Source organism: Microtus pennsylvanicus, chromosome 4 (genome assembly GCF_037038515.1).
Source record: "Microtus pennsylvanicus isolate mMicPen1 chromosome 4, mMicPen1.hap1, whole genome shotgun sequence".
NCBI lineage: Eukaryota > Metazoa > Chordata > Mammalia > Rodentia > Cricetidae > Microtus > Microtus pennsylvanicus.
The window spans coordinates 76642361-76667233 of NC_134582.1; the positions used below are offsets into that span (position 1 = coordinate 76642361).

At 46.9% G+C, this 24873-nt stretch overlaps 1 protein-coding gene across 1 annotated transcript in view; it reads left to right on the forward strand.

The window, feature by feature from the left end:
• The window catches only part of Spock1 (SPARC (osteonectin), cwcv and kazal like domains proteoglycan 1), a 463728-nt gene extending 440032 nt beyond the window's left edge, over positions 1 to 23696 (forward strand). Inside the window, exons 7-11 of the mRNA XM_075969465.1 lie at positions 5498 to 5614; positions 8945 to 9166; positions 13900 to 13962; positions 19477 to 19614; positions 20339 to 23696. Coding sequence (XP_075825580.1) covers positions 5498 to 5614; positions 8945 to 9166; positions 13900 to 13962; positions 19477 to 19614; positions 20339 to 20529 — 731 coding nt within the window. The 3' untranslated portion in view covers positions 20530 to 23696. The remainder of the gene's footprint in view (positions 1 to 5497; positions 5615 to 8944; positions 9167 to 13899; positions 13963 to 19476; positions 19615 to 20338) is intronic.
• The last annotated feature ends 1177 nt before the right edge of the window (positions 23697 to 24873 follow it).

Consider the following 24873-nt stretch of genomic DNA (forward strand, 5'->3'; position numbering starts at 1 on the left):
AATCTAGCTGCCCCACTAGGTAATACTGACGGACTAACCATCTCTCTTCCTCCTTGTTGCCCCAAGCTGCAGTGACACAAAGAGAGGCCCTGTCTCTAGCTTTGGCCACAGCACATATCTCCTCTGCCATCTGGGTCACCTGCTGAAAGCCTTCAGTTCCAGCACATTCCATACCCGTGCGAGCTCCTTGCCTCTCAGGTGGGGTGGTGAGAAGGCACGTTTGGAAAATCACCACGCTGGCTTTCTGGGCAGCTTAGCTTCTGCGGAGCCACCTCTGCTCATTGCAGTCTGGTCATATTTTGCAAGCAGACACAAGTCCATTGGGAGAGCGCCATATTACCTGGACCCTTCCCCGCCTGTGTGCTGTGGTTTCCTGGGGGAGTGAGCTGTCTTTCTGTACAGTGTAGAATAATGTGCCATGGTCCTATTCGTTTTCCTAATGAAGCCCTGGTGACTGCGCCTGTGACACAAGGCAGCCTGTTCTGCCGTTCTCCCGAAAGACCGTCGTTCTCACACCAGCGCTAACGAAGGCACGAGCCTCCCTTGCTGCCCTCTCCATCCTGAACTGCTGGGCCAGCTGCTCTCTGTGTCACTGGAGGAGCTCCCACTGCAGGTGAAGGCCTGACCAGGTTTATTAATTGCACTCATTACTGCTGGCTACCCACAAGCCCAGTCTATCCAAGGAAGCTGCTTCCCCCCAACCCTCCAGGCGTAGAACCGACTCTGCGAGAGAGCAGCCTAGCTTCAAACCCCAATCCTACCACTTAGTGTAGCTCTTGACTTGGGATTTTGTAACCAATGGGCTCAATCAATCATTCATGTTTTCTTCCCATAAATATATTTTGAACAATTACTGCATACCCCCTACAATAAGGCTGGGAATGTGGGTGTGGGGAAGTCACACTAATCACCCATATCACCGCTTATCCAACTAGGAGAAGGCAGACAGAAATTGAAATCCCAGTCTCTTGGCCTTCTGCTCGGCACAGCTATAAAATAAATGAGGGGAGATGTTATTCTTTATATCAACCCTATCTCTTTGGACTTAAAAATAAAGCATAACAATAAAATGCCAACATATCATGCAGACAGTTGGGATATGAGTCCCTGCTACGTGCCAGTCGCTGTGAGCTATGCTTTACCGATATCTGATTCCATGCAATGATGCTAGCAGCTAAGCTTCTATTTGCCATTTCACAGATGGAAAAACCGCAGTTTACAAAAGGCGGAGAGAGGCGGAGAGAGGGTTATGAGAGTCTGCCAATAGCTACATAATGAGAGCATCCTTCAAGCAGGTAGCAGGCTGCATTCCATGCTGAGGGCTAGCAGCTCTTACGATCAAGGGGGAGATGGCACTGGCCTGGAAGACTTCGGGAAAGAAATAACCTTAAAACTGAGATGTAAGGGAGTCATGGGCAAGGTAACCTGGTTAGGGACATTGAGGTAAAGAGTGGAAAGGGCAGCAAGGCCAGAGCAGGGAAAACTATGGGTTGATCCCACAGGCCACTTATACCATGGACTAAGGCTCAGCTAACAGAGCACCCCAGGAGCCAGAAGTACCAGACGAGAAAGTGACTTGACCCAGTGTCCCATTCAGAACGGTCACTGTGCCTGCTGGGTTGGGAGGTTGTAGAGAGTAGGAGCCTGTCGTGGCTAACCCAGTGGGAGCAACGTTGGTGCCATGGACTGGACTAGGCAGTGAAGGCAGCGACAGAAACAAACCTGTTGTGGCCAGCTGACTGGGAAGGCGAGGAACATGAAGAAATCCAGGGCAGCTTCCAAATGTCTGCTCTGAGGGCAAATGTCTGAAGGTACCACTTCCTGCCTCCTGGATGTGGCCCTGCTGGAGGGGTTGTCGGAGAATCGCAGGGACGCTGTCAACGCCCTGGTCCTGTTGGAGCAGATGGAGTCATGCAGGAAAGATGCAGGGACCCAACAGGGAACTAGGATTGCAGCAGAGGCCTCTGAGCAGAGACTTCCTAGCGGAAAAGGGCAACAGAAACACGGGTAGAGACAGGGAGGGAGCAGAACCGAAACGCTAGACCTCAGTGATGCCTGCATGCTGGTCCTGGTTGTCCTGGTTTAAACAGATGTCTCCAGGAGAGCATCCTTTGCTCTGCAGACTGATTCTCCCACCAGGAGATGTGGGCATGGGGGTGAGGCAGAACTCCTCTGGGACAAGAACTGTCCCTCTTCCTGGCAGACAGGAATGGCAGGTGGGTGTGGCTCGCAGTTCCAGACTGGAAAACATTACTTTGGGAAATACTCTCTGGCTTCCCAGTTCCGAAGCTGTGATTTCCAGCTAGTCCCATCATCTCGGGGAGTGCTAGACACCTTAAGAGGCAGCCAGCCTGAGCTGTGGCCGGAGCGCCAAATCCAAACAAACAGCTCTCTGCAAGCGTCTGTCCCTTCTTATTCCTCTGAAATATATCATGCTCCAGGCAGGCTGCGCCTGGCTTTCTCCTCTCAAAGACCACTCAGTTGAAGATACCGCAAAGGAACTGGCCCAATAATTGGGTGTCTTCTATCTCTGTTTCCATTCTCTGATCTCCCTCCAGCCACGCCATGGCTCCCTGCTGCTGGACTTGGCGGTTGAGTGACATATTCACTCTTTCAAGATTGCATGGCCTGATTCCTTCAGCCATCCGTGGGCTCTGGGCTCTGAGAGGCCTGGGGCAGGGGTAGACTCCAGCAGGCTTGTGAATATGCAGGTTACCTGCCTGTCTTGGGGTTTAGTTAAACATGGCTGACTAATTTATCTCAGTGTGTGAGTGATTTCATCGCAAGTTGACTTGGCAATTTTCTCTGCTCAGAACACTCTAAATGGATGGTGTACTAGCGGTAGAGGGGAAATGAGTTTTTCAGCTCCCAAATGGGAGATTGACTGGCAAGTCCATATCCTGGTTTTGGACAGTCACACTACCGTTTAGAGCTGGGCAGGTCAGAAAGGCACAGGCTTGGTCCCCAGAGGCTCTGGGTTAGGACTGATAAGCGGATGACTGTGAGCACATCCCTGCAACTATACTCCATACTGAGGCAGAAACAAGAACCTCTCTGCCTTCAGCAGCAACCGCTTCTCTCCCTGTGTGTGAGCACAGGGTAGCAGAGGTGCTGGGAGGTGGCTTGTGGGAGCTTACTGTCTTCCTTCTCAGTCCATTTTAAAAGGCCAAAGGGAAGGAGAAGAGACAGACATTTGTGTAGCTAGTTACCATGAGAGCCTCTGCAAGGGTAGAAATCAGAGAACGGAAGCCACCTTTGCCTGATTATAACCAGTGTGGCAGCCTGCACTGGTGGAAGGATCTGGATCCTGTGCCGCCAGTGCAAGGGCTCAGCCAGCTGGGGAGTGAGCAGCTTGGGATGAGACATGTGCCTGAGGAATTAGTTTGTACATTTGTTTAATATTGATTCCCTTATGTAGGGTAACACAGGTGTCCACTTGCACATAGTTTGTAGGTATCAAAGTGAGTTTTGATTATTTGCACTTGACTTAGTCTTTATTTTCTGAAATTTACAGCACTTGCTTGCACTAAGCCTATCTCTAAATATTCCATTTAAGATAATAATTATGGAAAAGAACTAAAACTCTATCTGGCACATGTATCAAACGATCTTGTAATCTGTTAAGAGCTTGAACCATACCGTCGGGTTTGTTGTGACCTTATTGTCCTTTGTTTACAGATACGGAAACTGAGGTCTCTGGGGATTTGGGGATAGAACTATGGTGGGTGGTGAAGCTGAGATTTACTCTAGGCAGAGTGACCCCACAGTGTGACATTCTACTACCAACAAGAAAGTCTGCTCACTTCCTACTGTGTCTGACACTATAGTCAGGTCCGTGTGTTAAGGACGAAGCAGCATCTCTGGGTGGTTATTAACTTGGTATCAACATCTGGGCATATGCACAGGATACCATGTGATACCAAAGCCTGCATCCCAGATGAGGTGAAGGTAGAAATGAAACATGGCAGGTCATACAGAGGCAGCCTGGGTCTGCAGTTCCACACCTGTTTGGAAGTTGGAGAAAGACCTTTATTGTGTGAGGTTTGCGAAGCTGGCCGCTGCACCAACCCACGGTTCAGTGGACATGAGCTGTAAAATGAGGAAACTGCCCACCATGTATTACCTTCCTCTGAATTCTCCCTGACAACAAGGCTGTCTGCCGGGGCCAGGCACTGGGATTCAGTCGATCACTGTGCTTTCTGGAGGCTGGAGTGGGCTTGGGATGACAGTTTGTACCTCCATCCTTGCCCTCTGAGGCCTCCAGAGGAGAGCTTGGGACATCAACGTGTTCTGAGCCACCAGCTGTGTCCTCTCAACACTGGGACAGGACCAGATTTAGCTCCACATTGGAATGGTGGTGTGCTCAGCTTCTTAGCTTGTTTGCTCTATGCCAGCTTTAGAGCTTCGAAAAGCTGGCAGTCATGAAGGTCAGTTCCTGGTTCCTCTTGGCCTCATGGTTTTTAAACTTTTCTCTAATTGCTAAAGGACACAAGACAATTGCTTCTTCTCCTGTGTCCTGATAGCATTCTATTGCCTGGGCCCCCAGCCAAGATTCTCTCCCTTAGAATGAAGTTGGGCTCTGAGAGAACAGCAGAGAGACTCCCAGAGTCCACTCCTGTCTCTCCATCATTATCCCCTTTTGAATTTCCCTTCCCAAGTATTCTATAGCCTTCTATGAACCCTCAAATAGTTGGCACCCACTTCATTATCTGCCGCCACCCATCAGCCTGGCTTTCTTCCTGTTCTTGTCAGTATCAGCCCCCGTCATTCCGTCATACATTATACTGGTGACCAGGCCTGAGGCAGAAAAGGCTCTTCCATGGTGAAGACACTTACCGGCCAGATTGTGGAGAGCTGCAATGTGAACCTAGAAGGCAAAAACACGAGGCCAAATTCACAGGTCCACCTTGTCCTAATACAAAATGGGGAATCTGTTCCTCCTGGGCTCTCATGATGCCCTAGGCATTTTCTCTCTAGGAGCGTGAGCTGGTTAATCTCTCAGTGTGAGCACACTGGAAGGTGTCATGTTCTCTGGCTAAACTGCAATAACAAGTTTTATGTGCTCAGCAAAAGGGAAGTCAGTCAGAGTTGGAGGACGCTGCACAAATGGGAAGTGCCAGCAGCTTGCTTTATCGGAGACAGTCCAAGTCCCAACAACCTGTCTGTCCTGGGAATCCAGCCTCTTTCCTTGTCCCATGTTTGACTCGTGACAGTAGCATCCCGTGTGTGTGTGTGTGTGTGTGTGTGTGTGTGTGTGTATGTATGTATGTATGAGTGTGTATGAGTGTGTGTGTGTGTGTGTGTGTGTGTGTGTGTGTGTGTGAGAGAGAGAGAGAGAGAGAGAGAGAGAGAGAGAGAGAGAGAGAGAGAGAGAGAGAGAGAGAGAGAGAGAGGAGAGTGTCCAGGCAAGGAGGATCGCCTTGAATGCAGCTTGGCCGATGACCTTGTACACCGAGAATCTGGGTGTTCACTGTCTGCTCTGTGTGCTCCCCTGCAGCCTGCACAGACAAGGAGCTGAGGAACCTCGCTTCGCGGCTGAAGGACTGGTTCGGGGCTCTCCACGAGGATGCCAACAGAGTCATCAAGCCTACCAGCTCTGACACAGCCCAAGGCAGTAAGCCCACTCTGTTCTTGCTAGTTCGCTATCAGTATCCCTTCTCCGTTATCAGTCATGTGGGTTTAGCTAAAGAAAGGCTTAAAACAAGTCTCAATTTTAGAAACACTAAATTATTAAAGAAGGGTGATGCTTAGAATCAGGAGAAATAATGTTATTTATTTTGGAAAAAAAAGATGTGATTTCAAAGAGGTCATGCTTTATATAGATATTTTAGAAAACATACTATATAGAAAAAGTTGTGTGTCTATTTGTGTGTAAATATAAACACACACAGAGTAATACCTACCCATTTAATAACTTACGCATGTTACAGTCCTTTTTCATGTTAAATATGGAGATGCATGTGTGTTGGAAAGTTTGCACATTTATGAAAATGCATATGTGTTGAAAATTTTGCACACTTCGCAGGCTGATAAACCATTTGGAAATGTAAACACCTAGAAATATCATTATGATTTCATGTTATTGAGTAGTTTCTTGCAGGAACCAAATAGGATCCTAATCATGGCTATAACAACTTAAGGAGCCTTTAATTGGGACTTGTGGGTTTTTGCTAATATGGGCAACAGTGTAGCCATCAGCTCAGCTCATGTGTCTTTTGTGTATACTGGCAGCTGTGTTTAACTTTCCCCAGAAACCAAAACAGGCACCCCTCCCCTCTTTCCCCACTAACTCTGGGATGAGCAGAGGCCACACACACTTCTACACCACCTCCCAGTGCTCTGCACTCCAAGGTAGCTGTGCTAACTGCTGCAATAGCCATCCCTGATCCTCCTGGTCCTTCAAACACAGGCACCTTGGCTGTGAGTGCATTTGAGATGCCCTGGTCAAAGTCTTTAGCCAGCCCCCTTCTCTCCAGAGGTTTGGATGGACCTGTGAGAGCAAAGCTCCTGGCTTGCAGGCAGGAGGTGAGACGGTGCTGTGTCAACTCTGTCACCCAGCTGGACCAGTATGGTTGTGCCCATGCTTTCCCATACATTAGGGAAGCAGGAGGATTGTTTATAGACAGGATCCAGACTGGCCTGAGCCACAGGGATAGATGCTGTCTCAAGAACAAAAGCAATGATCTTAACAGTTGGTAATTCTTGGACACGCATAGCTTCCTGGCGAGATCAATGAAGATGGAAGGATGGCTTAGTCTGAAGCCTTCACTCCCTGGCCTTCCGGCAGATGGCACTTGCTTTACGGGTGTTATTCTTGGTAGCCCTGTCTGTAGGATGGTGAGGTGAGAGAGGTTTTTCTTTTGTCCTTTTTTTTCCTGGTGTTTGTGTTTTTTTTTTCTCCCTACCCCCTCCAGTTCCTCCCAGAGGTTCCCTGGCAGTTTGTGAACGAACACTGAACACTGATTTCCATCTAGAAAGACTTGTCTGTGAGTCCCCCAACAGCAGCCCAGCCCCAGGCTTTCAGAAAACTTCTGCACAGAAAGCAGGCTAGTGGGAAGAAACATCCTGGAAGCCTCCAGTCGGCCCTCAGAGACTTTCTGTAGACAAGTGGGAGCCTAGGAAATACTAGTATATCTAGGAGCAAACTGAGTCCCTGAAGCCTCTGTAGGTTTGGTGTCCTGAAGCCACCAAGGTGGGCGGGGCAGGGTGGGGTGGGGAAGGATGCTGGGGAGGAACTATACTTTGGTCCTACAAGGCCAGAGAAAAGAGCAACACATTGTCAAGTCCCTAAGTCCTGAAAGGGCAGCCCCCAGCCTTGCTCCCAGCTCCGTTCTCTGTCTCTGACAGCTGCAGATGCCAGGTGCAGGTGCCCTTTTCTGAGGAAATGAGGTAGAGCAGGCTTGACCTTTTGACTAAGCCACACATAATTCATCTTCTGCTGATGAATCATAATGGCAACTAAAGAAGAGGCCATGTCCTACCCCATAGTCTCATCTGGAAAAAAAAATGTAAAGGATGTTATCCTTTGGTAGTAAAATGAATAAATTTAAATATGTGACGATTTATTCGGAAGGGTAAACTTAAAGCTGACTGGTAGGGAACTCCTGGAGCTGGAAAGCAAATACTTTTACTGATAATGTGTGCCAAAAGTGCCGAGGCTATTAAAGAGAAAGCGGAGGTCATCCCTTAGAAGGCCTCTTGTGGATTAGGGAGCATCAGTAGTGGGGGAGGAGGGGTAGTCTGGCCTCTGCTAAGAGCTCACAGGTTTGCTGAAGTCTTTGTATAGATTTCTGTGCAAATCTGCCATGAAGATGTTGCTTCCTCTACGAGTCCCACGAAACCAAGGTCCCCATGGTATACCCAGAAGTGAAGGGCACACTGGAGCGGACAGTCCGTCTCATCAGGACCCTACACTATAGACACTGTATCACAGTCATGACACCCTAAGTCAGTTGTATGATTTCAGTAAAAATGTTTCAAAGAAAGCAGAGGAGAGCGCTTGGGAGAGACTGGGTGGGAACTCTAGAGCTGGACTGGGCTGCCTGGGTTCCAATCCCAATTCTGAAGTCACATGAGCTTGCTATCTCTTTATCTACAAAGTAGAGATGACAGCATTTCACAGGAGTGCTCCTTGGATTTAGTGAGAAAAATGAGGTCTATAGACTATAGCTTAGAAACATGTTTATCTGTAGCATCCTAGGAAAACAAAGCCAGTCCTCAAGATCAGTGCCTAGGATAAGCCAAGCCTTTGTCATCCCTTGGCTCTGAGAGAAAGATGGTCTCTTGGTGTCTGTCCACAGTGCTGTGCCTTCCAGATCGGGGGGAGCTGAGTCTAAGCAACCCTTCCTGTGGGTTTTTTACAGTCTCCGCGTGGAAACAATCCTTTAAGAAAAACAACATCCCCTTCCCTGGGGAAATAAGAAACAAATGCTTGTCTGAGTTGGTCTGGATTCCATCTCCTGTGGCTCCTTGGGGATTGCAGAAAAGAAGAAAGGGAACAGAGGCGGGACCTGGGTGCTCTCCCTTCCAGTCTTGAACTGGGCGCAGGGGCCTCTGGGATAGATGGAGCTTCATTCACCTGCCGTTGTCTCCCCAACTATCACTCCTTCCTCCAGTATTTTGAGTCTTCATTTTTTTTCATAAAAAAAAATGAGCTCAGGTTTCAGTCTTATACACTTTATATTTTAGTGTGTTTGTAGTTTTCCTCCCAGACACGTCTTGTAGGCCGGTTTGCAGACAATGGAACTCATATTTATATCACAGATGCATTATCACAGGGAATGGTTTCTCTCTTGAAGATATTTCCCCAAAGTTGGCTCCTGTTTTTAGGACATGTCTCTGTCTCATATATAAGCCTGGAGGGAGGAGCCCCTCTGGGGCACCAGGTTGGGGAACAGCCGCATGTGTTCTGTCTGGAAAGCTGAGTTGTCCCTTTCTCTCGCAGGGTTTGACACCAGCATCCTGCCCATTTGCAAGGACTCCCTGGGCTGGATGTTCAACAAGTTGGACATGAACTATGACCTCTTGCTGGACCACTCGGAGATCAATGCCATCTACCTGGACAAGTATGAGCCCTGCATCAAGCCCCTCTTTAACTCCTGTGACTCCTTCAAGGACGGCAAACTCTCTAACAACGAGTGGTGCTACTGCTTCCAGAAGCCAGGAGGTAAGGAGGGGCCCGGAGGTAAGGAGGGGCCCGGAGGCCAGGAGGTAAGGAGGTGGGGCACGGAGGCCGGCAGAGATCTGTGCACAGAAAGACACAGGTATTAAACACCCTGTGGAACGGCAGGCAAGCCCCAAGGTGCCTGTCTGCATTTAACATGATTTTAAGGAAGCTAAGAGTCAAATGACGGTGGCCGTTCACTGAGTAATTCCTTCCTTTGGCAAAGCATCCTCCCCGTGCTTAGCATTGCCGACTGTAAAATGGGTGTGTAAAAGCCTCTGCTGTGTGGTTCTCAAGGTCACCATGAGATTCTCAGTGTGAAAAATACTATGCAAACATAAAAGGATCATATTTCCATTGCTACATGAACTCTCCTTAATTACAATATTTTGCTGGTGACAAACTGCAGCTAACAAAAGACACTGGATTTAAGGACTATAGGAAAAGATGTCAGGTGTCTCCTGTCACCAAAGTCAGGCAAGGGAGCCAGCCTGCCACAGCATCCCAACCAGTGGCCGTGTTCTGCCTTCCCACGGGTTGCCTTTCCTGTCTGGCTTTCCTTCAGTCTCTGCCTCCTGGGGGCTGTACCCAGTGGACTAGAAGTCTGTCTGTCTGTCTGTCTACTAATCGTGTTAAATTGTGCAGCTCGTATGCATGTGCACAAAGATGCCTGGGCACACATCAGAAACGCAGACACTCCGGAGAGCTTTCAGTGACGGAAATCTTGTGTGCACATTCCTAGGGTGGTGGGTCCATCCCCAGTGCACAGCGTGCATCTTTACACCTCAGCGCAGCTGCCAGTCTGCCTCTCAGAGAGGTTGGAGTAGATGTTTCTGGTGAGAGAAAAAAAAAACAGAATACTGTTTCTTCACGGTAGTGACAGACCTAGTCACTGTTGCCGACGTGGGACAAAAGGATGCCACACTGCCTTCATCCTCTTTATCACAAATGAATCTGGATAACTTGGTTCATCTCCAGGACATTCTTAGGTTTCTGCTTCCTCAAAATAATTTTAATTTCTTTGTATATTTTTTTTTCCTGTTGGAGTTGTGCTTTGTCCTGTCTTCTGTAGGAAAATGTGTATCTATGGGCTTAGTGCTTGGCTAGTGGTTGGTATTGCAGATTTTTCCCAACTTTGACTTTGTGTATTTTTCTTGTTAGTGAGAAAGTTTTAAATTTCTACATAATTGCATGTCTCATTTTTTTATTATATGTTTTTTTAAGTTATAAAGCTTGCATTAGGCTTTGAAGGGTATTTTTCACTTCAATCCAGTAAAGCGACTTTCTCATGCTTTGCTAATTCAGTGTCTCTGTGTTTGTTCAGATTTTGCATTACTCTGTGTATGTGCACAGTCCGGAGGCCTTGGCTTCTGCTCCAAGCTGGGGATAGCTACCTAGCCTCCTTTCTGTCAGTTATTGACCAATCTTTCTTCTGTCAATAGCATGTCTGATATATATGCTGTGTTTGAGATTTATTCCTGAATACCAAGTTCCACTTTTCTAAATATCCATAAATCAATTCTATCCCATTTAATTCACAGTTAATAAAGCAGTTTAAATCACAGTTGATTGACCCTTGGTCTTGGTATATTGTAGGTCTCTCTTCTCTTGCCATTAATTTTTATATCAGAATGCTCTGGCCAGTCATGTTTTTCTTCCCTCCTCAACCTCAGGATGCATTTGCTCAGTTTATTTGAAATTTCTTCCAGCTGTAAGCTGTTGAGGCCCTCATCTTAGAGGCTGCTCACAGCTGGTGGAGGTAATCTTCAGCTTGTTGTCGCCACGGTTCCCATCTTGGCACGACTGTAAATGAATTCTCCTTCCCTTCTACTCCCTCTCTGAATTCTCGCTTCGTTTCCACTATCTCAGGTTGGCTCTCTTGGCGTTTCCAGGTGTAAACAGTGATACATCTTTCTTTAAATATTAAAATGTAATTACATTCTTTCCCCTTCCCTTTCTGTTTGTTGCTTTCTCCTCTCTGACTATATTGGCTAGCACAGATTAGAGCTAAATAATAGAGATTGTTTTACTTTTGTCTAAAATGCTTGCAGCACAGACCTGACCCACTGTTTGAGGGTGGGGTGGCAGGCTGAGTTTCCTCACTGCCGTACCTAAGGTATTGAGCTAGGTGCTCGACCACAGGGCCATCTCCGGACAGGCTCCCCTTCAGCCTGTGGGTGTGGGGAGAAGCCGGGAGCCCACTGTGGTGTGCCCTGAAATGATATAGCATCCAGGATTAGTTCTGAGAAAAATGACTTTTCATTTTGTATACTTTTCTCTTCATTTTTCCCTCCATGTTATCTGTTATTGTTTGATTTGCTGCGTTATTTCATAAAGAAGCTTAAAGATGGTGGGGTGTCATACCTGGACTTTATAGGCCAATGTTAAGGATGTTCAAGGCTCCAAGTTTTCTCTGGAGCAGAGCTGTAGCTGTAGTTGCTGCAGATGCTGATGTCTGGTAACTTTATGGTTAAGGTTCCCATAGCCTCTGCAATCTAAGGGAAACCCGAGTTACTGTGGTGTTCTCCAGTTTTATGGATGTTTTAGTTTTCTAAGATTTTTCCTCAAAAATTGTCTTGGAAGTCATTTTCCATTGTGCCTGGAAACTAGAGAGATTTGTTCTGGGTTGAATGAGAACTGTCCCCCAGAGACTCGAGTCTTTGAACTCTTGGTTCCCAGCTGGTGATGCTGCTTAGGGAGGTTGAGGAACCTTTACAAGGTAGAGCCTCTCCCCACGGCCCCGTTGCCTCTCTTGGCCTGCCGTGTATGGAGGAAATGTCACCAACCATCTTGCTCCACTCTGCATGACGTGCCTGCCAGAGCCCAACGGACCCCAGCCCCCTGGACTTTTAGGTCAGAATAAGCCCCTTGCTTTCTAAGTCACCCCTAGGAAGCACCATGGCCAGAGGCAACAGAAGAGAAAAATGTGGGATTTTTTTTCTGCTTTTCAAGGACCTGAATTTCCTAGATGCCACCTTGGCTCTGTTCAGCGTGTGTCACATCGCTAAGATGAGATGCTGTGTGCTTCTTTGAACTCCAGAATTAGATTCTTTCTCATTTCCTGGAAACTTTTCTTCATTCAAGTTTATGTTGAGAACTTTGCTCCTTGGCTCTCTGTCTGATCAGCCTCTCTCTGCCTCGCAGAGATGTTTCATCTAAATCTCCTGGCTTTGGGGGTGAACTTCCTCTCTCTAACTCTCTACCATTTTCTTCCTGTGTCACGTTTGCCCTCGAGCCTGCACGTCTGCATCCTGAACCCTGCTGTCCCACAGCCCATGCTTTCATTAGAATCCCTGACTTAGCGAACCCTTCACTACCTGTTGTCAGCCGCTAAGCAGCAAATCATTTCCAGGATGAATTTTTCATTTTAAAAATGAAAAAAAAGAAATACTTTATGTGTTTGTCTTGTTCTTGTCTGCATTTAAGTAGATTTCCATCCGTTTAACTTTTCTTTCTTTAAATAAGATGTTCTTCCAAACTCTTGCAGGAAAATGTCAAGGAAGTATGGTAAAACTAGACCGCTCCTCTCTTTCAATCAGGCTGATCATCTTTCTCTGTACCAACTGTCTCTGCTTTGTCGTGGCTGAGAGTCTCCATTTACAAAATAGTGATAATATCAGTACCTATCTTGTATGGCGGTTGTAAAGACTTTAAAAAGCTCTAGAACATTCAAACACTTAAGCAAACAGTAGCTATCTGTCAGAGTAAGTACTACCCTTCCTGGTCACAGTAGGATTGGCTTCAGTCCTTCTCTTATCCTGAATGAAGTAAGAAGCATGTATCTTGGCGCCCACTCTTTCTCACCTGGCAGCGGGAGAGCCAGGTGGTGTACAACCCAGACGGTAGCAGACAGAAATGGGTGCTGTCGAGATGGTTAAGAGTGCAGTGGGGGGGGGGGGGACTCCCTCCTGTGCCACAATGACTCTGAAATCAACAGCAGGACCTGCCAAACTGATAAGACTGACAAAAGCCAGTCATGGACAAACCATAAAATACCAGCGAGGTCATTTGTCACTTTACTGGTGGTAAATTCTTAGGGCGACGGCACAGGTCCACGCCAGGTCATCCACACGCTTAGCCATGTGGTTCCCTGTCTGTCACAGCAGTTCCCTGGTTGTTCACACAACATGTATGTCCCAGGTGAGGACTCGGAAGCTGAAGGGAGGGAAGAGATGTTGTGGGTCCTGAGCGTTCAGGAGGCAGAGAGAACTGTGACGGAGTCAGCCCCTGGAGACTTTGCTTGCTCATGGCCTTTCCACATGGTTCCTGTGTCCATGCGGGTGTGCCTGAGTTCTCGTCCACGAGACAAGAACTGCAGTAGGCCAAGTGTTGAGACCCCTGGCTAGCTGTCTGTATATTCAGAATTTCTCGCCCTTTAGTAAGGCTTAGCATCAATTTTTAGCTCCCAGAGGGCTTTGCTTGGATGCCTCCTTTGCCAAAATTGAAAACATCCTCCAGCCAATCACCCAGTGTTGCTTCGTCTGGTGTAGGTGGGAAGTGTCCTATATTATATAAGTATCCTCCACATGCTATTTTAAGTGTCCTGTGATATGGAGCTTATCCTAAAATTAGCAGCACTAATGGCTTGGATTTGTTTTGTTGCGCAGTCACCAGCATATGGAGCAACCCCACACCCAGGTGTGTCGTTGCCCACATTTCCCGTCAAGAGTGGAGTCAATCATTAGAGATTATATTCCACACCATCTGGAAACCGACTTCCATAAATTATTTTCTAGGTCTCCCTTGCCAGAACGAAATGAACAGAATTCAGAAGCTGAGCAAGGGGAAAAGCCTGTTGGGTAAGTACAATTCCTTGCCACTCATTAGAGCAACTAATTAAACCCCCCACATCTCTTGTCACATTCAGCTCTACAGTGTTTATTCAATTAGGGACAGTGTCTTGTCGAAGAAGCGCCTCACTCTCCTCCAGCCTGAGCTCTTTGCAAGCTGCTGGCCCACAGAGGATGGCCTCTACCAGCAAGAGAAGCCGAGGTCAGGCCAGGGCCAGCGGGCTGCTCGGCCATGCTCAGAGTCCAGCTCTCTGGGGCTCCCTCCCTGATTCTGGCTACACTAACTCTTGGGTTTCTCCCTGTCATGTGAAGCCACCGAATGGAGCACATGAGTAATTTTCCAGCTCTCAAAATGAAAAGCTTTTAAGTTAGACTATTTCTTCTCTCCTCAGGGCTAGCTGTCCATTTAAGGAACAAGACAAGCCGTGACCCTGCCAGAATGTATCAGATAGGGTCGAAGGGCATGTGCCTCTCTGGATGGAAGTCTCCCACCTATTTAGACTCTGCTTTTTTTCTCCTTTGGGTTTAAGGCAGAAGGAGGTCAGTTGCAGGAGCACCAGGTCCTTTCGGTTCTCTTAGCTCCTGGATGGAGAGGGCGTGTGGTGGCCATTCCCGGCACCCTGGAAAACCACAGTTATGAGAAGGGAACCTGCTTTCCCTCCCTGTTAAGAAGAGTAGACAGCTGCAGCAGTGGTCCAGCGTTGTTCTCGCCAAGCGTTCAGAGGCATGCACACTCCCTAAGCAGTCCCATTCCAGAAGCCACCTTAGTTACTTTGTGGGATGAGCACATTTTCCTAAAGATCGCCAAACGCAAGCATTCTGTGACTGCCGGCCACTTACCTCCCGCAGTTTTGGGTCACCTCATAGCGTACAACCCTCTTCCTTCTAACTTATTCCCATGGCTTGCCTCAAACTTTCGCTAGAACGTTAAGCTCGTGCTTCTGAACTCTTGAAGTCTTGGTTTGTCAGTGGAAAAGACATCTTTCTGGCTAAAGATGCAGTGTCTGCCTATCTCCTCCATACGTTTTCTCCAACTCAAGGGCTTCTGATGGCTGATTGTATTCTGCTACATAGGGTGGGGGAATAGACCCACGATCTACTAGTTTATGCAACTGTAATGTTTTTAAAGCTCCGTGGCAATGGTGACTTTGTCATAGAAGGCATGCCACCTGACACATCTCCTTTTCATGCTCCTCAATGCACGTGATCCAACAACTGCCCACCTCCCCCTCCCGTAACCTCACTTGAGTCTTATCTCAAACCCCCCACGTTCCGAGTTCACTCAGACCGATTCATACGAATGCCATCTCTATTGCTTACAAATTATTCTCTGCACGGAGAAAATCTCCAAATACCACAACCGTGTGTGTTCAGGGATATTCAGATTCAAATAAATAAACTAAACAAGCAACAACAAATTATAATCAGTTATAATTACTACCTACTTAGAAAGAGCAGTAATCTTATTAAATTATAGATTTACTACAACACCTGCTTCTCGCCAACCTGAAGGCTCAGCCCAATCTTAATTTATTCTGTGGTCTATTAGCTGCTGTGGTCTCTAACCGCTGCTCAGAAGGACCAGCCCTTCCACTCTCTCTAACTGCTGCTCAGGGGGACCAGCCCTTCCACTCTCTCTAACCGCTGCTCAGAAGGACCAGCCCTTCCACTCTCTCTAACTGCTGCTCAGGGGGACCAGCCTTTTCCACTGCTGTATCACCTAGGGAAGATAGCAAGGCACTGGGTACCCCTGTCTTTCCAAAGGGGTGACTGTAGTGGTAGGAAACTTGCCCTCTTTATATCACTTGGTCTCTTGGAATCTAGATATCCTGAAATAGCCTCGTGAGCGCCATGCTCAGGGATCGATTCTGGTGCCTGGAGAGATGACTCTGGGGTAAAGGGCACTGACTGCTCATATAGAAGACCTGGTTTGATTTGTGTACCACATAGGGCTCACAACCATCCATTACCAGGGGATCCAACACCCTCTTTGGCCTCTATGGATACCAGACATGCATGTAGTGTACTGACATACATACATGCAAAACATTCATACACATGAATAAATACAAAGAAAAACATTTTAAGTAGTGCCTATACTAAGCTATATCTAAATTTACTGGCTCAAAGAAAATCTGACCTTCCAAAGCTACATTTGGGGAGGATATTATTCTGTGAAATAGAAGTTAAATTGAGAGCATAGTTATGCCAAAAAGACAACAGAAATAAAATTAAGTAGAAGCCACAGTGAACACCAGAGGCCTTTGCTTCATGATGCAAGGATGTAGTTTCTGAGAGTCTCCCCAGAGAAGATGAACTCACAATCATGAATAAAGATTATCTGCCTTTAACAAGACAAAGACTGAAATCAGATTTCCATGAACAACACTAGTTTAGAAAGAGATAATAGTATTTCTCAAGTGGAGATAACTTTGAATCTAGAATTTTAAATTCAACCCATTATAAGGTGGTGATACAGATACTCAAACTAAGATAATGGATATAAGTACATCCCATATGAAATTGTGCAAAAGAAACAGCATAATACCAAATCTAAACAACAGCGTATAGAACATTTTGATTGCCAGTATTTCAGAGACAGAGGTGGGAAGCTCTCTGTGAGTTCAAGGTCATCCTGGTCTGTGTAATAAGTTCCAGGCCAGCCAAGGCCACCCAGTGAGACCCTGCTTCAAAACCCAGACCACCAAAACATTTTGATGGCAGCCTAGAATAAATTCTAGACTGTGGAGGGCAACAGAAACACGGGTGTTTAAATGTACTATAGTTTTGATTTAGCCCTAAGGAAAGGAAATGCAGATTAACTTGAGAGTTCCCTTGGAAAAACTATGCTGCTCTGTAGGAAATATCACGGAATCCCCAAGAATGACAGAAATGGAAGAGTTTTAAACACAAAAGAGACGTGGAGGAAAGAAAACGTGATTTTTCACAGGAGGCAGGAGACGGGTGCCATGAGAAACACGTGGCACAGGAGTGTGCAGGAGTGTGTCAGAAGCACAAAGTAGTCTGATCACAACCAGGGCACGTGGGACATATGGACATATGAGACAGGAAGTGCTGTGTCTTCAAAGTCACACCTAAGACTTTTGTACAGGAAGTTGAAATGAGAAGATGGAAAATGTTCTTCTTGATATAACGCGAAAATAGCTGGGAAAGCAAATACTTCACCTGAAAAGTAAGACGTGTCTTAGGCTGTCGGAGCGCTGGTTACTTTAAGACTAAATGTAATAGACGTTCACAAGTAACACAGTGTGAGGAGACACAAATAGGATATAGAATAATTGGGCGATGTGATGCACATTCATATTTACATATGCAGTCATGCAGGTTTGCATCAAATATCTGTCACGGGCAGCCCCACAGATAAAACAGTTTTAATAATCGCATTATTATTATACAGTAACGAAAAGAGACATCAAGGAAGTAAAATAAAATCTAGGAACTATTTTCAGCTGGATGAAATGTAAAAGGGCTATCCACCAGACTCCACAGAAGCAAGGTGAAGCTGGTGAAAACACACATCACTTCAAACACATTATCAAAAATAATGCACAGAACTAGATGTTCAACTCAAAGCCCCAAGAACACAATAACCAAAAGTAATCAAAGAATAAACCAGTGAGATAAGGGTCACTAACAACAGCACGTTGGGAAGGGTTGGTTTCCTTCAACAGGCTAGTGAAAAGCAGAAAGCTTGACAGTATGAGGCAAAGGGTCCTAACTTACAGCTGAACAATCCAAACTCAGTATAGAGGGAAGGTATTTCTGGCCCTCAGAATTGACTTGGGGTTGGAGGGAGCTGAAGCAATGACTCCCGGGTTAAGACCACTGACAGCTCTTGTAGAAAACCCAGCTTCAGTTCCCAGCATCCACATGGCAGCTCACAACTGTCTGTAACTCCAGTTCCAGGTGATCTGATGCCTCCTTCTGGTCGCCATGAGAATTGCATGCACACAGTTCATAAGCAAACGTGCAGGCATGGGTGCTTGTGAACAGGCACAGGCTTGAGAGAGCATGCACAAACACTCAGCCACGTGGGGGTAAACACAAATTATTTTAAAAAAGAAAATAAAAATCAACTTTTGACTCATGACCAGAAAAAGAATGTCGTTTCTAAAGGGGTTCTAGATTATGTTGCTGGTCCGTGGGTCAAACTGTCAGACGGAGCTGTAAAATGATTTAAAGAAACAGCACATTTAGCCTCTCATCACAGACAGAACACCAGAGAGCTGCTTAAAGAGAAAATGCGCATTCCGCCTCACAGATGTGGTGGTGTCAGTCCATCAAGGCAGGGCAGTTTACATCAAGAAAATGCAGGAAGTACTTCCTCTAACTAGACCCCGCCTCCAACCTTTCATCCCCTCCTGTCAGCAGGAGCACAGTAGCCAATGCAGCCCTGCATGGCTGCCAGCAGCCAGAGGCATTCCTTTTCCTGTAGGGACTTCCAACTCAGGTAAGGCCAGACCCCTGATCTCACCACAGAAAGGATTCTTGGGGCCAGCACTCGGTGATTACAGATGTGGGCTTCTCCAGGAGGGTGACTCTTAACTGTCTTTACAGCAGCCAAAGTTACAGTTTGGGTGGGTTGTGAAGTTATGTCTTCAAAGGGTTGCTAGGAATCTAAATAAGATCCCAGGGTGGCTCCTGAGGTATGCCGAAAGGATGCCAGCTGATGAGCTAAAACACAACACCACAGAGGCTCATGAGAAACTGGGAGCCTTGTCCAGTGAGAATCTCTGAAAATATCTGAAAGAGGTGTTGCATGGGCCCTACCTGAAAATTTCAGCTCTGTGGGCAATCGTTACAGAAAATATTAATTGTAGTGGAATTCTTTTTTTAATTTAAATAACATTTTTCTATTTATTTCTTTACTCTCAACTGTCCTGAAGCTTCAGACACTGGAGAGAGGGGCTGCTTTGCCTTCCTGTGCCCCCTTAATTGTCCATGTCTTTTTCTACACTGATGTATGTCCAATAATGCCAGCCTATTACCAATCAATACGGGGATTAACCCATTGATTAGGTCATGCCCTCAAAGACACCTCTCAGAGATGGGCTTTACTAATATGAATGCAATCAAGTTGATAATTAAGATTAATGATCAGACTCTGAATTTTCATCACAAGCATACTTGAGCAGAAACATGAAACTCATCAAAAGTCCTACACTTCTATGTTAATCCAAAGGAAAGAGATTATGTGAACATGTTTAATATATAATGCACATGGTTTAGATTAGTGCCCGGAATATGTGTAACTACACAATGCTCTTGACTTTTATCAAGTCTAGTTGGGGAATGAGCTTCTTGGAATCCAATATACACTTCCTAATCAAGGCTGAGGTCCCCATAATGTTTACAAAATAGTAAGCAGTCAGCCCCATTCTTTCCTGGGGCCTACAGCCAATCTGCGGCTTGCGTGTGACCCCCCCCCCCGTCTTAAATGGCATGAACCCCACGCCTCCATGCTTGTTTCTCTGACTGAAATTGGCCCTTTTGTCCCCACAGGAGCATTCGTACCTCGGTGTAACGAGGAGGGTTACTACAAAGCCACACAGTGTCATGGCAGCACAGGGCAGTGCTGGTGTGTAGATAAATATGGGAATGAGCTGGCTGGCTCCAGGAAACAGGGCACCGTGAGCTGTGGTGAGTAAAGCCTCCGGCACCAGCCCGGGCTGACCCAGGGGTCCTTACTGTGTAGGGGTCATGGCAGAATCTCAAGAGCCAGCTCTGGCTGTAGTAAGTCTGCCATGGAGACAGAATGCTGGAATTCCATGACCTCATGCAGAGCCGGTTTTGCTAGGAGCAGATCTTTACCAGTATCACTGGGTAGACAAGAGCTTGTGAGTCAGGGGACGGTCACTGGTCCAGCACTCAGGACTGCAGTGTTCCTAACGAGGCTGAAGCACCCAGGGTACTCTAGCGCTTCCCGTTGCTGTGATAAAGACCATATTTCAAAGTAACTCGGGGAGAAAAGGGCTTATTGGGAACTCAGGGCAGGCACAGGGGAGGAACCTGGAGGCAGAGACTGAAGTAGAAGCCACGGCGGAATGCTGCTTTCTGGCCTGTTCCCCATACCTTGCTCAGCTTGCTTTCTGATACAGCGCAGGACCATCAGCCCAGGGATGGAACCACCCTCCCCCATCAATCACTGATCTAGGAATTGACACGACATCAACCAGGATAGGTTTCCATCAGAGCAGCCCACAGGGCCAGGGCTGAGCCCTAGAGACGTTTCAATCTGAGCTCCCACACTGCAGAAGCAAATGCTCTGGTTTTTATCCTACAACGCAAGTCACGAGCCTAGGGAGTCCGCGTGGGCCTTGAGGGACAGTTGGCGCTAACCTGAGGTCTTTCCTTCCCGTGCCAGAGGAGGAGCAGGAAACCTCGGGGGACTTCGGCAGCGGTGGCTCTGTGGTCTTACTGGACGATCTAGAGGACGAGCGAGAGCTGGGACCAAAGGACCGAGAGGGGAAGCTGAGGGTGCACACCCGGGCTGTGCGGGAGGATGACGAGGACGAAGACGATGACAAGGAAGACGAGGTTGGGTACATATGGTAGTGCCCATGAGGGAGAGGACATGCTTTTGGCAGATTTGCAAGTCGCTTCCTTTGCCTGCATTTGTATCTAAGACTCTGAGGCCCGCAGGTCTCTCCTCCGCTGTTCTCTCTGTACCAGGGCTAAGGTTTGGAAGACCCCTTCCCAGAGCGTTCTGAATTTGCATACAGTTGTGCGGGAGAAAGGATGTTGTTTGTGTTTCTTGTTTTTGTTTCCACCAGATGAGAGAAGGGCTGGCTCAAATAAAGCCACCTTCCCTCCTGTAAGGTTTTTGCAACTAGCATGTGATTTGTGCGGAATCCAGCAGTGCAGGGAGCCCCACCCTCTCAAACGTCAAAGACCCTCTCTGATTACCCACCTCGGTGGCTGTCACAGCACGGTTCCCAGCCTATGGTGTCTAAGTGCTTTTCTTGTGTCCTGTAGATGTTGTGGAAACCACACCACACCACTGCCCCTTTTCCTTCTGTTCCCACCACCTCCGATGTTTATTAAAAGTCATAAAATGTATAAAATTATAAAAGTTATAAAAAATGGCTTCCTACGAATGACAGCCTTAATTCAGTCCAAGTCCCTTTGGAGAAAGAATTCATTTTCTTTTTTTAGAAATTAAGGTCTTGATGCTTCCCCTGCCGCTTGCACATCCACAAACAGGTGTCTGTGCTTGCATGACTTGCTTACACACCTCCGAGTGTCTGATTGTATACCGAAAACACTTTAGAAAAACCACGGCTTTTAATCAGCAACTCCAGACGCGGAACACAAACTGGGGTATGAAATTTCTCTTGGAGTCCTGTTTGCACTGACACTTGGCCTGTGGAGCCTGCAGGCTGGGGAGGTTCCTCTATGCAGCTGCAAAGTGTCTAGAAGCCCTTTCGATTTGGATAAGCCTGTTTGCCTAAACTGCTTCATTTCCCCACAGAAGCCATGCAACTCCCACTTGGGCAGCTTCACAAGCCATTCCTTCATATAGCTAAACATCCCCTCAGGATGCAGCATCCCCACTGTGGCAGCTCCCTTCCCTACCCTCAAGGGCTTTTTCTGAGGCATTCCTACTGAGCTTATGCTTGCCGAGAAGACAGCACCATGATGATCATAGGAAAAAAAAATAGGGTTCTTTGTGTTCTTCATGTTTCTTCCCCCACCCCCTTTCTACACAGATCATGATGGGGGAGATAAAGGCCCTAAGGGGTTCTCTTTCTCACCCTTCATTTAATAGAAATCCCAACGGAGACCTAGAAAGAGATCCTAGCAGCGCAAGAAGCTGGCCTAAGCTCATTATTGGCATTCAGTTTCAGTAACGACATCTCTGTATTCTCCAAGATTTCTTCCACACGAGTACCAAAGAGTAGACTCCAGCGCAGCCCCATTCAGGTCAGGGCCAGCTCCCCGAGCTCTACCTGCTTGCTTCCTACCTAGCCAGTTGCCCTAACCAGCCACGATTCATCAGAAACAACCTCTATTTTGCCCTAACCAGCCACAGCCCGCCAACACTATCTCTTCATTGTCCTTGCCTTCCCCAGTGAGTTTTAGCCAGTCCACAAGACAGATCTATTAACTCAGGCAAAAAGTGTATTTGGTCAAACCCGTCTCCCACCCCAAGCTGGCCTTCTGTATGTAGTAAGCCTCTTTCACTAGCATCTCCATCCTAGAAAAGGATGGACAAGGTTGCACTGGTCCAGGAATTCTTCTCGTGTGGGAAATGGATATCTCTGGTGCCGTTTGCTCCCTTGGCCTGGTAGACACAAGTACCGCCGGATGTTGAGAATTCTGCGTGCTTCCTCTCCACGGAGATGCAGACTTGCTCAGTTCGGGGTCTCGATGACATCCTCCCCAGTCCTCTAGTTTGTTTTTCATTTTTTTCTCACCCTCAAAACTGATCATAATTTAGATCATAATTTAGGAAGCAGGTGCTCAATCGCAGCTAAATGATAATAGGATACATTAAAAAGACACTAGAAATCTCAGTTTAGGCCGTCATCATAAGCCATTGTTAGTATTTCCTTCAAGCTTGGAAAAAAGTGCACAAGAGAACAAATTAACAATCGGCAAATTGATTTCACTTGGAGAAACTTCTCGGAACCCAATGAACCACTTACTTTGTCTAATTATCGTATGACAAGTGTCACATTAAGATGACACTTAGAGCTCCTTAACATTATCTTGATGGTGGAGAAGAGTACTCAATAGGCAGTTCCCAGGAAGGTAATGAGATGTCATTTGCAGAGACATTCCAAGAAGATATTTTGATTCATTAAGATATTAAATCAAAAGCCCTCCTCCGTCTGGAGCCCATATCAACAAAGCAGCGCCATTGCCGCTGCTTGTGCCCCACTTGGGGTTTTAAAGACAGTTACTTGTAATAGTACTTAAAACTAGACTTTCTGTTACCTTATCCCGAGACGCAGAGCTTCTGTTGTCCTCTTTGGATGGAGCCTTTGATTCCAATAATAATCCCACCCATTCCAAGCATCATCTGATGCTGTTAGCATCTGTGCTCCTGGGATGACCGACCCATTGTGTAAGCAGGTACTGAGTTGAGCCCTTACTGCCTTATTTCCAGGAATCCTTCCATTGATGTTGTTACCGTCTCTGCAAGCAGTTATTTTAATGCCATTACTGTGACATTCAATTGGACCCCCAGAATTCTCTTCCACAGGCTTCACTCTCTGCCATGTGAATGTGTTTGGTTTCTACAGATGTTCTCAGCATGGGGATGCCTTCATGTGGCTTTCTCTCAGCTCCTCCTTTATGCCCACGTCCCCACCTTTCCCAGAAATGATGACTTGTCCATCCAGGTCAGCCCTCTGCTCGTTCCACAATGCCATTGGCGTTGGGTTTGCTTTTGTTTTATCTTGACCACACTGTACAGTAACATCCAAGAGCCCTTTCTGCAATGGGCGGTTTTGGTCTTTATACACCTTTTCACAGTCACTGATGTTTGTCCCCGTTCAATGTGTAGCCATGTGACAAGAGCCCATCAAATCCAGACTGTCGGTTTGTTGTCCCTATTGTAGGTGAAGTAGTGATGTAGAAAATCTAGTACTCTGAATGCTTTTTCATGTAGACTTTTCTGGAATGTGAACACGACTCTTTGGTTAATAGCAACCGCTTACCTATAGTCCCGAGTAGGCGCACTTCTGTCTGTCTCAATAAATTTTACTTTGTCTGCAGCATGTGGGTGCTTGTGTTTTGTTAGCGGGGGTGTGAACTTGATTCACCGAGTCCCCAAACAATCACACTCTGGGCTGTCAAGTGATGGGCACTAGGGCTGTCAGCCAAGGCTGTCGTCACTTAGAGATGACCTGCTGAGCACCTGGTCTCTCGGCTGCCCCATCAGCTTCCGGCGCCTGTTCAGAGACACACCACACCAACCCTCCCATTTAGCTACTTTCAATCCTCTCTGGCCCCAGCTTTGTCTTGGCCACGCTGGATTATGCTCTTGTTATCCCTACTCACACTTACTGGTTTTTAATTTCAGTGAAGACTTGGAGTGAGGCATTCTCCTTTACTTCAAGAACCCCGCCTCTCCTCCATGAAGTAACATACCAGATGCTTGTCAAGCCAGACAGAGCATCCCTATTTGCCCCAGTGTGCCTGTGACTAGCTCATCCCTCTGTCAACATTGCTGCCGTTCAGTCGAGTCCCCTTGGCATAGCATACTCCCTGGGTGTCCTGAGACTTCCACTTGCAAACGCCCCCTCCACTCTGGGAAGCCCAGTCTGTATCTCCAGTGAAAGACTTGAATTTGACTCCATTCTAAAATACCTATCGGCCGTTTGAGCTTCTGTTGCATGTATGTCCCACAGACACTTCAAACTCAAACTTCACCAGTTACACATGACAGGACATCCGGTCACTGTGCACAGGGGAAGTAGAACCAATAAGGCCTTTTGGGAATCCCTACGAACATCACCCATTAGGGGAAGATTGACACACTTGACAAATGTGAACCCGTGAAAGATAATAACACATCACAAAGAACAGATAAGAGCCTGATGGAGATATTGGTGGTATAAAGCAAAGGAATGATTCGGGTAGAAAATATGTTTTAACTCCTGCAAACTCTTAAGAAAAGCCAGACTGGCAAGTACACCAAACTGGCAAGCAAAAGTTAAAGGCAGTTCACAGGAGCACAGGAGGCAATGAAACTGCGCAGCCCCACCCAGTGTTAGACGGTGGTAAATACACAACATAATAGAGAAGTTATAAATGGGAAGATAATCTTGATCCAAGCCAGGGTTGATGAGAACATGGGCTAAGGGGATTCCATCACTATACAGGACTACAACAGCAGAGTCGAGAAACAGAAGAGTACCCACCCAAGGATACACACTCAGGGAGCAGAAA